This window comes from Sceloporus undulatus, chromosome 6, assembly GCF_019175285.1.
Source record: "Sceloporus undulatus isolate JIND9_A2432 ecotype Alabama chromosome 6, SceUnd_v1.1, whole genome shotgun sequence".
NCBI classification, from domain to species: domain Eukaryota; kingdom Metazoa; phylum Chordata; class Lepidosauria; order Squamata; family Phrynosomatidae; genus Sceloporus; species Sceloporus undulatus.
The window spans coordinates 101,678,047-101,691,124 of NC_056527.1; the positions used below are offsets into that span (position 1 = coordinate 101,678,047).

The 13,078-nt window shown below is 41.7% G+C and overlaps 1 protein-coding gene across 5 annotated transcripts in view; it reads right to left on the bottom strand.

Annotated features, from left to right (window-relative positions):
* Window positions 1–6,457: 6,457 nt before the first annotated feature.
* Window positions 6,458–13,078, bottom strand: part of NDRG2 (NDRG family member 2) — a 46,416-nt gene continuing 39,795 nt past the window's right edge. For 4 of the 5 annotated variants that reach the window (XM_042471524.1, XM_042471526.1, XM_042471525.1 and 1 more), the window contains 5 exons: window positions 11,553–11,604; window positions 11,330–11,377; window positions 10,731–10,766; window positions 9,957–10,008; window positions 6,458–8,428 (listed from right to left, as the gene is read on the bottom strand). In XM_042471524.1, coding sequence (XP_042327458.1) covers window positions 8,268–8,428; window positions 9,957–10,008; window positions 10,731–10,766; window positions 11,330–11,377; window positions 11,553–11,604 — 349 coding nt within the window. In that variant the 3' untranslated portion in view covers window positions 6,458–8,267. Of the gene's footprint in view, window positions 8,429–9,371; window positions 9,406–9,956; window positions 10,009–10,730; window positions 10,767–11,329; window positions 11,378–11,552; window positions 11,605–13,078 lie in introns of all 5 variants that reach the window. The other variant, XM_042471527.1, reaches the window with a different exon arrangement.

The following is a 13,078-nucleotide window of genomic DNA, read 5'->3' on the forward strand; positions in this document are numbered from 1 at the left end:
TCCTAGTGCCAAGAGAATTTATGTTTTCCTTTAGCTACATGCATCTAACCAGATTCATTGCTAACTATAATCGTTTCAATTTTTTTGTTGTCAGCTACCTTGACCACTGTAGTGAATAAATCCTATAAATCCTATAAAGTATTTCCCTCTATGTCAGTTTTTTGGGGGGGAGGGGGATGGCAGGGGTGAATGGGAATTAAAGCTTTTAAAATCCCATTGGCCCCCCCCCCCCAACTTTCAGAAACATATTAGAATGTCACATTTCAAACATAAAATAAGCAGATAAAGGCTTGACTGTGAGTTCAGCCAAATACCACTGGAATGTTCTCCAGTGTATAATGGCTGGAAAGCTTTGCAAAATACACTTTCACCGGTTGCCTTTTTCTTTGGCAAGTTCCTTTTGAGGCTGTCTGAAGCTAGTTACTTTTGCTGCATACTTTCTTTAGTGGCCAGCAGAGAGCAGCAGTATGTCATTACCCTCCATGGACTTCAGGAACGGAGTCAGAAGCATATAATTGTTGATCTGGCACCTTCTGATAAGGCGTATCCACACCAGCTGTTTTTCATGCAAACAGCTGGCTCAGTCTGTAAGTTATCTCAGGGAACAGTCTACAATCAGGATTTTGGTTCTGAAGCTTTCCCTCCTCCCTTGGCTCCATCAGGAACGGTTGGATTCATATTTAAGCACAAACCACTGGGCTGATAGAAGGAGATGCCCTTGTTCCCTTCTCCTCATGGCAACCCTTCCAGTCCTCAGAAAAAGCCTACTGAGTGACCACCAGATCCTACTGAATGGGATAACCTGGCAGGAAAAGGAATCCGTAAAAATCATGTGGAGGTGGCTTCTGCCAGTGGAACCCTTTCAGCCCAGAAAGGTGGATCCTAGATCTAACTGAAAAGTTTTAGCTCTTACCGTATGTACTCAACAAAAAGTCGACTTCATGTATAAGTCGAGGGCAGGTTTTCAGTCCAAATTTATGGATTTTGACATGTCATGGATAAGTTGAGGGTAAAACTTTAGAGGCTGAAACAAAGGATCTAACGATAAGATGATGGAAAACAATGCTCAAAAACTTACAAAATTCCAGCAGGTATGTGCTTATACTAAAGGCTGGATGGATAAGAGAATAGAGCCAGTGATTCCAGGAGACATTATGCTTTTGCCTGGTGATGATTCCTTTTTAAAATAAGGGTCAAAATACAATACTTACATTGGCCTGTGGGTAAGTCGACTCAGTTTTTTTGAGTCAAATTTTTGGCAAAATTTCTAGACTTATACATGAGTATATACAGTAATTACTTTTTTCCCTTGAAACTTTAATCTTTCAAACCACTCCAGAGAACATCGTGCTACAAGTATATGTAGTGTTTCAGGGGAAGATGGAAGTTGAGGACTAAAGTGTGGGGTAGGTGAGTGAGGCTTCTCACTGCCAACATTACAATTCAGTCCCATGCACATGTACTCAAAAGTAAAGTAAAATAGAAGTAAGTTTAGAAACAGGAGACTTCTTCCTTAGTCAAGTGTGCCTGGGGCCAGTGGCATCCCTAGGGTTGGTGTCACCTGGTGTGTCACCCCCCACATTGATGTTCTCCATACAGTATCCTTATCAATATTGCTTTTTGGCAATAATGTTACTTGTAAATTATAATTTCCATAAACCATTGAATATAATGCTAATAGTTGTGACATAAACAACTTGCAAAATTAAAATTATACTTTCAAATTACAATAGCATATGCACAACCTAAACATATTTATATATGTTTAGGTTGTGCATATGATATTGTAATTTGAAAGTATAATGCATAGTGAAGATTGGGTTAAAATGTGATGTTTTTAAAAGAAAATTTTAAATGAATTTTTTTTAAAAAATTCAAAAGAATTAATTTGTTTTTAAAAAATTGAAATTTGAATTTTAAAAAAATTCTGGGGCCTCTCCTTTCTCTCCCCACTGATCTTCACCACACTTCCACCATCTTTTAAAACATTTAAAGGGAAACAGATGAATTTCCCAGCCCATTTCTGCCAAAAAAGTAGATGTTTGAGGAGCAGTGGTGTCACCCGCCCTTAGGGTGTCATCTGGTGTGGTGTGCACCCCCACATCCCCATAGTGATGCCACTGCCAGGGATGCAGCCTTAAATGGGTTAGAGAGAAATGAATGGATCAGTGGGGTTTCAATTCAAGGGCTGGTTTATATTTGAAGACACAGTCAGACCTCCACTTTTGCGGCTTTGTTGCAAATTCTTTTATTCACAATTTTGATTAATATATTCTCTCTAGGGATTTCTGGGTCCTCCAGTGTGGTTCTATGGTCAAGGTCCACCAGAAGGCATGCTGGAGGACCTAGGGATTCCTAGAGAGAACACTTCTCTAGGAATCTGTAGGTCCTCCATTGCAAATCTACTGTATGTTCCTGCAGATGTTGACCACAGAATGCGATGGAAGAACTAGAGATTCCTAGAGAGGTTTCTCTAAGGTAAAAAAAAAAGTAGTGTTTTATAGATTCAGCACCCCTAACCCCAGCGAATGTGGAGGACCTACAGTCCTTTGTTTCTGATATGATGCTCCTGTTATGTATCAGAATAAAGGATAATGGTTTTTTTTGTTTTTGTTTATGAAATGGCAAATTGTCTTTATTCCAGAATCTTGAAAATATATCTGTACTGAGGTCTGTGGGATATGAAAATGTAATTGTCTTACAGGTTAATAAGTAGTTGCTTAAATCACTTAAAACTTTATTTAGATCAATTGATGGCAGTTGCTTCTCCCATGACAAGAGCAATGTCAGCCTTCCAGATATGGTTGGACTAGTTCTAATTATCTATGACCAATGTCCATGTTGCCTAGGGCTGATGGAAACTGTAACCCACCAATCGCTCTAGAGCAAGAGTAAGAAGCATGTACCGCTAGATATTGCACTGCAGCTCCTCACTAGTGACTGTGCTGGCTGGGGCTGATGGAACTTGTAACATCTGCAGGATCCCTGTACCCTAGCCCATTTCATGGTATTTATATGCATGAGCATAATCATTACTTTCCTGATCTGATATTCTAGTACAGCTACATTTAAGAGGGAACATTTGAATGCCAAGGCCACACTTAGAAAACCATGTATAAGCCCCTAGGTTAGATCCAGAGTAATCTGCGGAGACCTACAGAAATCAACAAGACTTAAATTAGTCAGGACTACCTTAATGTTTAACTGATTTCCATAGGCACTCTGAAGAAGTCTGGATCCATTGATTTAAATGGTTTGGATCCTTACATTCTCATTTTGTGAACTTAACCTCACATTTACAGGGTATACCTCTGCTTTCCCTCTTTCCAGTTTGCTCTGTCCCTGCATCACCCCAAATCATCTAGCAGGACTAGGGGGCATGGGAATCATGCATGGAAGAGGGAATCTGGTGGAACTTATCCCTTACAATGAAGAGCAGCATTTAGCAACCAAGCTAATGAGTTTAAAAGCATTACCTTTCAATATATTAGATACCACCCCCTTTGTATTTAACATCAGAAGTTAGAAGAGTGAGTCTTTTACGCAGTCCAGATGTAGTTGCTCATACAGGCATCTAAATTCAGTGACATAGCTGTGAGTCTGGATTGTCAGTATCCAAAAAGATCTTGTAGCATCTTTGAAACTAACTGTGTGGAAGAAGGTGCATGTGAAGAAGTAGACCAGGTCTAAGGTGCAACAAGATTCTTTTGCATACAGGCATTTAAATAGTTGCACTAGGAGGCAGATCTGCATCCAAGTGATTCTTTGCAAGTAATGACATTGAGGACGCAGATTTGAAGGTCTGAGTCAACTATGCCCAAACCAATGTAGTTTGGCATATTTTAATGGGGAGTGAATTAGGTCTGTCAGTGTCACATGTGAACACACCTGAGGAGAACTGGAATGGTCATAGGAGTTGCAGAAGAAACATGTTTACCTGATGACCTAACTCAAAATGCCTGTGAATGGACTTGAGACTGGGCCCCAATGGATACCACAGTTTTGGCTTCAGAGGATGTTGCTTTTGCATTCCAGCTTCAACTCTGCGTTGCTGCCTTTTCAAACAAAAGGCCTTCCAGCCTTCATGCTGAAGCGGAGATGACCCATGCTCAAGTTTATAGTGAAAACATTGGACACAGTCACATGGTCCTGAGCTGGGCTGAGGGCCCAGGCCTTTAGAGAAACAGGTTGAAAACTTCCCCATTCCACCAAGATGGATACTTCTTTTGTTCCCTTTGACTAATAATAAGAGGCTTTGACCCTCTCTTTCTTTTCTTTCAAGGGGAGGGGAGGACTTGGCAGGGTAAGTGGCTGTTTTGGTCTTGGAGCTGCTTGTTGGCACAAGATGGCAAAAGAAAAAGACTTGCTCTTTTAGCTCTTAGTAAAAGGTCAGCCCCACTGGGAGGAGACCGCTGATGGAAAACAGTTCTGCAAGGGGAATTCTGCCCAGAGAATGCCTTGTAAATCCTTTTTGTAGGTGCATGTTCTAGAGCCTTTAATACATAATCCCTTTTTGGAATCAGCTAGAGTAGCAACTTTATGATGCAGGATGGTGGCAAAAATTCAGCTTCTTTGAACACTGATCTACAGCAACTCTATCCTAGAGTTTTTTGATAAGATTTACTCCAAGGAGATTTTCCATTGCCTTTCTCTAAAGCTAAGACTGTGACTTGCCCAAGATTACCCACCGGCATTCCATGAATAAATGAGGATTTGAACCCTGCTCTTGCAGAGTCCTAGTCCAATGTGCAAACCAGTACAGAATCACTGCATGTAGTTTGCTCATCACCCTCTCTCTCTCTCTCCATTTCCTACATGCAGGGAAACATGTGCATATGGGAGGAATTTAAAAAAGACCTCAGTCTGCCCACTTGTAAACTGAAATGATATAATTGATAGTTATTTTTCCAGTTTAGCTCTTCAGCAATGTGATGGAACAGAACTTTGTGTTGCTAATTACTGCCCCCCAGTGAAAATCAAGACTTTTCTGTTTCCTGGTTTTGTTTTTAAAAGTTTTCTCCAGTTTAAATCATTGCCTCCATGTGAAACTATTATAGGGTTCTCCAACAATGAGGAGAAAAAAAGAATTGCATCAATAGCTGGCTGTTTTCCACTCCAATGCTAGGTGGGTGGTGAGATCTGGGAATGGGAAGAAAAGATCATGGAGTCCCAATCTTAAAAGCAAAACAAATCAGCAGAACAAAAAACACAAGAAACACTGGTCTACGAGCTCCTATGAGGCCTAACATCTGGTTCGGCCATCCTTTTATACAACACTCAGGCTTAGTGAAAAGTGGCAAATAAGTACATTTTTTAATCCTTTCAAGGAAGGGTTATTGGAAAGTAGGCAGTCCAATCTTGATTAATGGCTGTGAGCAATGATTAATGTTAGATTATTTGGTCCTCAGCTGAAGGATGTGCTTTTTCCATATATGATCTCAGAGGGAAAGCAGCTGGAGTTGGTATCACAAAGTGGTCACGACAAGAGGCTAGAATCCTATTGTTAGTCCTTATAGTATCAATGGGATGTACCTACCTGTTGACTCACCATTCAACAGTTGATTCAATAGGTCTACTTTAGCTGGGACTAACCAATAGGATTCAGGCCACAGTGAGAGACGTGGGCAAGAAAACTCCAATTTCAGACAGCAACAATTAGAAAAGATACAAATATTTGGGGGCCCTATCCTACCACTGTAGGGTGTGGAGGGGGGCTTTCTATGTTTGGGCCACAGACTGCAAGTGAGGCATGGTATAATCTCAGGTTTGTCTTGTCTGTAATAAGAAGCTGATGATGACAATATAAACCTACAATTAAGCGTAGGGCATTCAACTGATGTACATTAATACACTGGAAGTATCATGTATTTCAAGTGGAACTTGCAATAAAATGCATCCTCACTTCTTAGCTGGAACCAGCTGTCCAGTTTTCCAGTAGTCATCCCCTAAGAGTTTACCTATGGCACCTAAGCCAGCATTTTCAATTTTACTGAGGTGTGTGTGTGACAAATTTCTGTGGCCACTATTCACCCTCACCTCCTCACTAAACCATTAGAAAAAACAGTAGACCTCTGTTGGTACTTAAATCCCCCCACCCCCACTATTGCAGTAGTGACTCCTTTCCCAATGGTTCTATTTTGAGTGTCAGCGCTTACCATCTGAGTTTGCTTAGACGTTAAATGCTTTGCAAGAGTTCAGAATGTGGAGCCTCATCAGTGGCCCAACCCAATCTATGGTTTAAATCCCTACTAGGGTGGACCCACTGAATCAATGGGAATTTGATAAATCAGCACTTATGTAATTTCCATTGATTCAAAAGGGTTACTTTAGTAGGAGCTAGCAAATGATTTAAGCCCCCATATTTAATTTTTATCACAATTGTCTATGGATTTCCCACTCTGACAAGATCTGTATCTTGCATGGCCACTTCAGCAATACAAAAAGAAGCAAAAACTCATTCCTCTCTAGAGACTTTATTGTTAAAGAGTTGGGATTCACCATCAAGTGCTCTGGGGAGAATAAAACAGAGCTCACACATTCCATATACAACAGGATCCCATGATATTCAGGAGTTAAAATTCCATTTCAAACAATGCCTCTCTATACAGGCAGCTGAGCCATTAGTCCCCAGTGCCTATTCAGCATTAACAAGTAAGTAAGGTGACTTTCTAAATGGACCATCATCTTTTAGATTCCATAGAACCCTTTACATCTTAAGAAAGCATTGCGTGTCACTCCAAAGCTTACATACAGAATACCTTCACTTACAGCTGGTCCAAAGAAAACATTTTACCTTATTTTGAATTCCTTGATCTTTTGAGATCAACATGGCAAACACTATCTAAACATTTAGGTTTTTTTTTAATACAGCCAGTAACATTCAGAGAACTGATACAGTTGGAATCCCGTTTACAGTAGAAGCTGACACAAAGTTCACCCTCCACAGCACCACAAGAGTCCTGCTCAAAGCAAGAAGCTGGAACCTGTTACAGTCAGCGCTTGTTGCAAAAAGAAATTCACAGCTGATGACGGTCAGAGTCTCCTCCACACATCTCATTATACAAAGCCAGAATATAATCATATAGACTGTCGCGTGCTGTGCTGGCACAGTTGCAACAGGATGATCCGTCTCAAGCCCCCGGCCTTTCTCCCACCCTGGTATTCCCCTGAAACCTCCAAGAGGAATTATCCCACCCTCCCCGACCCCCACCCCCAGTTTCACCCTCACCCAGCCTCCCAAATGCCCCTAATCACCCAAATCACTCGCTGTCATAGCAGGAACTGTACATGCACACCACAAAGCAGCTACCATCTACAAAGGATTAGTTTTACTAGGGGCAGGGAGGAGGAAAGAGAAATGCAGCCCTTGGTTACGGAGGGATATATGCATGGACGTGGAGAGGATATAAAAGAAAAGCAATGCCAGATAAGGTAAAATGGAGGGTCAGTGTCTTTCAAAGTAAGAGTGGAACAGAGTTTGTCTTAACCCTGAGAAGCAACTAGAACCTTCTAGCGCATACTGATTGATGGGAGAACTGGGAAATGAGACCAAACCAGATACAATGGGCATGAGGGTACAAATGAATCGTGGTGGTGGTGGGGAGAACAACTCCTCTCATTTCAGGAGCACTATGTCAGCATGACAGTAGCAATGCAAGTCCTTATAGGGGCTTGTGCGTCTCTCTTGTGAGGTTCTGCTTTTGGCTATGTACACTCCAGAGGGGGACAAAGAGAGCTAGCAAGGCAATCCAAATGCACATCCAGGCTACTCCAAGAACTCCAGGCTGCTCAGAATTTAAGAGGGAGGAACAATGGTTAGTTATGATTTAGACAGAAAACAAAACCCAACGATAATCCAGACCTCTCTTGTTAAGAAAAACTTAAGTGTGCAAAAGGGACAGAAGAGAAATTCAAAATAAGTGCTTGAGGGTCTAACAGTTTAGACAATTTATAGTACTCCACCCATACCTCTCTAGGTGCTGAGGGTCCCTAAAGAATCTGGAGGCTGACACTAGTTTTAGGTTATGGGAGAGAAGCGGACGGGGTTGGCGAAGGAGGTGTGTATGTGTTGGGTGAGAAGGTTGGGTCAGGGTAGGGGGGAGTTAATGTTTGTTTTAAAAAGAGTAAAATTGCATCCCATCTGGGCCTCCCTGGATGTTTAGTACCGTTAGGGGAGATCATCACATGGCCCAGTGGCCGGAGTGCATTGTGGGATAGCAGAAGTCCTGTTCAGAGGTGGGAGGCGGTCTCGTCCCCTGGCCCAGCGCTCAGCAGGACACCTCCATGGTGGGGGCAGGTGGCTGAGGTGCCCCTGCCTCGCTGCTCTGGGACAGGGTGCGCGAGCGGGAGCGGTTCCCGTCCCCCGAGGCGGCACTGGACAGAGAGGCGGTGCGTGAGCGAGACAGGCGGGTCATGCAGGATGAAGCCACTGTGGGAAGGAGAAAAGAAGAAGAATCAGATAAACCTTCTTGTATGAGCAGATCTATATTCCACCCTCCAAAGTCTTGCTCGGAGGTGGGTAAAAGAGATGAGTGGCATTGCAAAGCGAGCAATGTTCCCAGACCCCCACTGAAGTGTTTAGGGAGAGCACACTTAAATGCAAAATAAGGGCCTGGAACTACAAGGGAATTGTTTAGGATTCCCAATTATTTATATTTTCAGGACTGAAGTTCCTTCAAATCCTCAGCCTCCTTGGATCTATCGAGCAAGTAAAGGAAACTGAGGATTCACTGGGGGTGAAGAGTGAAACCTCTCAGTAAAAACCTACAGAGATCCTCTCAACAGAAGCTGAATGCAGAAGGGAAAGGATCAAGAAGTATGTTTCTAGTCCCCATGGATTGCAAATTTTAAAAGCAATGCAAATTATTTTCATCAAGTTGAATAGTTGAAGTCATGCCTCCTTCTCTGCAGTTGTCACTCATTCTCATCTTGCTTCAAAGCTTCTTCTTTTCAAAAAACACAAGATGCACCCCATTCTTCCCCATTCCCAAAATTTTGTAAAGTCACAACTCTTGGATTCAAGATGTGGGATGCAAATCTATCACTTGCACACAATTAGGACATTTCCATTAAATGTTAATAATGTGAGCAAACCCAGGCTTTCGATGGTGCTGAGCCAAGAGCTGTTAGCAGCCCTTGCATGATATCATACAAAGGCCCACAATCAGCCTTCTTGACTTAGGCACACAACTAAAATCTAAATAAAGCAGTTGCTGCTTTCTCATCATCACTGCAAACAGCTCAGTGTGTCCTAGTGAAAGGCTGCGCACACAGGAGTGAAAAAGTAATGGGAGAGGTGAGCAGACATGTTGAGGAAAGAGTGTATCAAAGGATTATGGGTGATGGGGGGTATACCACAGAAGGTACCTGACCCCTGACTCAGTTTCTTGTCCAGTACATGAGGGACTGAAGAGAAACAGGAAAAAATACCTCAGTCTAGAGTGGTAGGGAATTTCTTGGGAATGAAAATTCCCCACTTTTCAAGGATTAGACCAAAGCTTTTGGAGGTTTTCAGACAACTTGATCAAAGAGGACGTCTTACACACAATTGGGAGAAGATGGAGGCTCAGGTGGGGAAGGGCAAAGGGTCAGAAAACTCTGCTACTGCAAGATATTTGGGGTGGTGATGGGGATTATACTAACTGGATTCAGGGCCTAGCCAAAGTCAAGCAAATGATCACAATGACCATTAGATCCCTCTCCTCCCCAAAAGCAAGAAGCAAGATGGCAGATGGCCTTAAACCTTTTAATAAAATTGGGCCACATCAGTCATCTACTCTGACCAGATCTCCAGTGTCGGCTGTAGGTGGGTCTGGTAACCACAAGGATACAACTAGATTCATATTTAGAGATACATCTGTTCTGGAGTACATAAAATACACAGTTGAACTCTACCAATAATGCATGCCCTTGATGAGGTATAGAAGGGAACACAGGGTTTCAGAGGCAATACTCACTGTATCCCATGCCTTGCACAAAGTACTTGAAAGCCTCAGTCAGTTTACCAGGCTGAAAAATGGAAGAGAGAAAAGAACGAACAGAGAAAAACATCACAGGTGTTCATACATGGAGAATGCAGGAGGAGGAGGGGACGACAATAAAATCTGTCCAATTGTTTGTTCTGTTGTGCTAGTAAAGTTCCCCCCCCCATTATTTCCATGATAACTGCCCCTTCCCTACTTTTCCTTTAAATGTTTGGAATATTTGAAGGGGGAAAATACTCTTTAGAGAAGCAGCTGCAATGCAATAAATGAATGAATGAATGAATGAATAAATAAATAAATAAATAACAACCATTTAATCCCAATTTAATCACATTTTAGAAGACAGACGATTCCCAGTCCCTCCTTCCCCTTTTATTTTGTGTTTTGAAAAACAAAACAAGCATTTCTATCTCCCAAAATCAGATTATCTCTATTACTATTTTCTTTCCTAGAAACCGGCTACAGACCATCACTTTGAGGAGCGTTGTTTCAAGCAATCTTCAGGACTAGCAATTTGGCTGAGTGTGTGTGTGTGTGGGGGGGGGGGGGGAGGGATAGCACGAAGGAATTCAGTGCCTCCCAAAATGGGTAGGGACCTACTGGAAATTGCAGACTATGCATTTACCATCTCTGACCTGGCAGAAGAAGTTATATATTAAGAAGCATTTTTCTTTTTAAAAAAAAAACCCAGAAAACATACAACTCAGTCCTGTCTAAACCTTCCTCCCAAACTTCAGATGATCTTACCTGGGTCAGCTGTGGCTGGCCTCCTGAATCTGCCATCTAAAAGACAGAAAGAGAAGTCAAAATGTGCAACACATGGCTATTCTCTCTCTCTCTGAGGAGTGCACCTGGCTTTATTTCTATATGGTGACCTGGAATGATGGTTTGCAAGAGAGCAGATACTTTTAACAAAAAAGGAAAGCTAAAGGGTGAAATTTGTATGTGCATATGAGAAAAGAAGGGAGGCAACGAGACAACAAAAATTTGGGGATGAAACCTGCTCCATTTTCAAGTACAAAGAAAATCTCTATCCACAACTTTCCATTCTCTCAAGAAAGGGTATCACTTACACACATTATCACTAATATGTAAAAAGGATACAAACCGAGCTCTAACAGGAAGGGGGTGACAGCAAATAATCTATTTAAACAAGCATTAGGGATCAGAAAGGTAAAGTTCTGGGGTCATCAGACCAAATCCAAAGCTGTTTGACAGTGATACAGGAGGGAGAAGACACAGATGCAAAAATGATGCCCATGGATGGAATGAACAGGGAGCAGGGAGCTAGATGGGCATCTTATCTTCTTCTTCATGTAGCATGACTATTAAGAGGCACTGCATACCTTGAGGAAAGAAGTCTGGGTGGGATCCAATTTGGAATTACACTCCACCTGTTAGGAGAGAGAAGCAGACAGACTGTATGAGGATAAAGAGCAGATTTGTCATGAGAGCGGGTGTGTCTTAACTTCTATTGAACTTCAAAGTAAAGGATTGGTGGCCTAGCAGGACAGGGATCCCAGCTCTACAGGGCTTTTTTTCTTTTTAAGTGATAGGACCAGCACTTACCGCTGCATCTTCATGAGGGGCTTGGTCTCCAACCACCAACATCACAGGACACCTGCCAACATGAACAGGAAAAAAAGGAAACAGAAAGACAAAGCTGTCAACTGCCTTAGCATTATGTAGAAAATAGCATCACTGTTTGCTACATAACAAGATATCTGTCAGTTTATAACACAGTAAGCCATTATCATGATCAACCAAAATAACCACCAATAATACTAAGCAAATGTTCACAATCTCTAGAATTCTCTCTGAGGTAGACTTAAAACAAAAAAGAGTGCCAAGCAGAGAAAAAACTGGCATGACCATTAAAACTGCAATTTACGTAGTGTGAATCCATTTCAAGATTGATAATGGATCCATTAGATGGGAGACATGGGATCCTTTCACACTACACAAGTAAAGCATTATGATTAAACTTTAATTCCTATGGCTGCATTTTATGGAATCCAGGGATTTGCAGTTTGGTGAACCACTAGAACTCACTGGCTTAGAGTTCTACATACCCCTTCCTAAACTGCAAATTGCCATGCCAGTTAAAGTGGAATATAGAGCTATAATTGTGTAGTGCAAAAAAGCACAATGTTGTAGAGGTTGCCAGAGTAAAAACTAGCAAGGGCTCCTGTACCTTAATGGTTGTATAGAAGAAGAGCTTTCAACAGGGATTGCATCTTCTTACCTGGCTGTGTGACAAACTATGGGTGCTGAAGCCCCACTACAGAAAAACTCTCCACCAGTGAAGAAATAATTGCAGCAATAGGGGAAAAGGAGCTGCCTCCATGCCCCCCTTCCCTGTTGTTCACTCCCCTTTAATGCTCAGGCTATAGTCCATGAATAGTTACAATACAGTAAATGTACGGTACAGGTTGAGTTTCCCTTATCTGAAATGCTTGGAACCAGAAGTGTTTTGGGTTATGAAGTTTTTCAAATTTTGGAATATTTGCATATACAGAACGATATATCTTGGAGATGGGACCCAAGTTTAACCATGAAATTCACTTATGTTTCATATACACTTTACACACATAGCCTGAACGTAATTTTATACACAATATTTTTGATAATTTTGTGCATGAAACAATGTTTGTGTATACTGAACCATCAGAAAGCAAAGGTGTTACTGTTTCAGTCACTCATGTGGATAATTTTGGAATATTTTGGATTTTGGAATTCCAGGTAAGGGAAACTCAACCTGTATAGTTTTTCAGGCACCATGGTTTTCCTTGCTTAATTTTCCCAAGGAGCTGGGTGGAGGAGGAACAGGAAACATTAGCCATTAAGTATAAGGAAAGATAAACACCAGGAGGAGAAAGACTCCTTCCCTGCTGTTGTGTGATTATTTCTGACATTCTCTGCCTATCTGTGAGTGAGCCATTATAATTCACAACAAGATCTTCTTTCTCCCATTTCTCCTCTCATGAGGATCTGGCAAACCTAAGCCTGGTACGTGTTCATTCAGGCTTTTTAAGTGGTGGAGAACAAGGTGGTTTTCTAGAATTCTCTTTGTAGAATGGGGTTTGAAAAAGTCA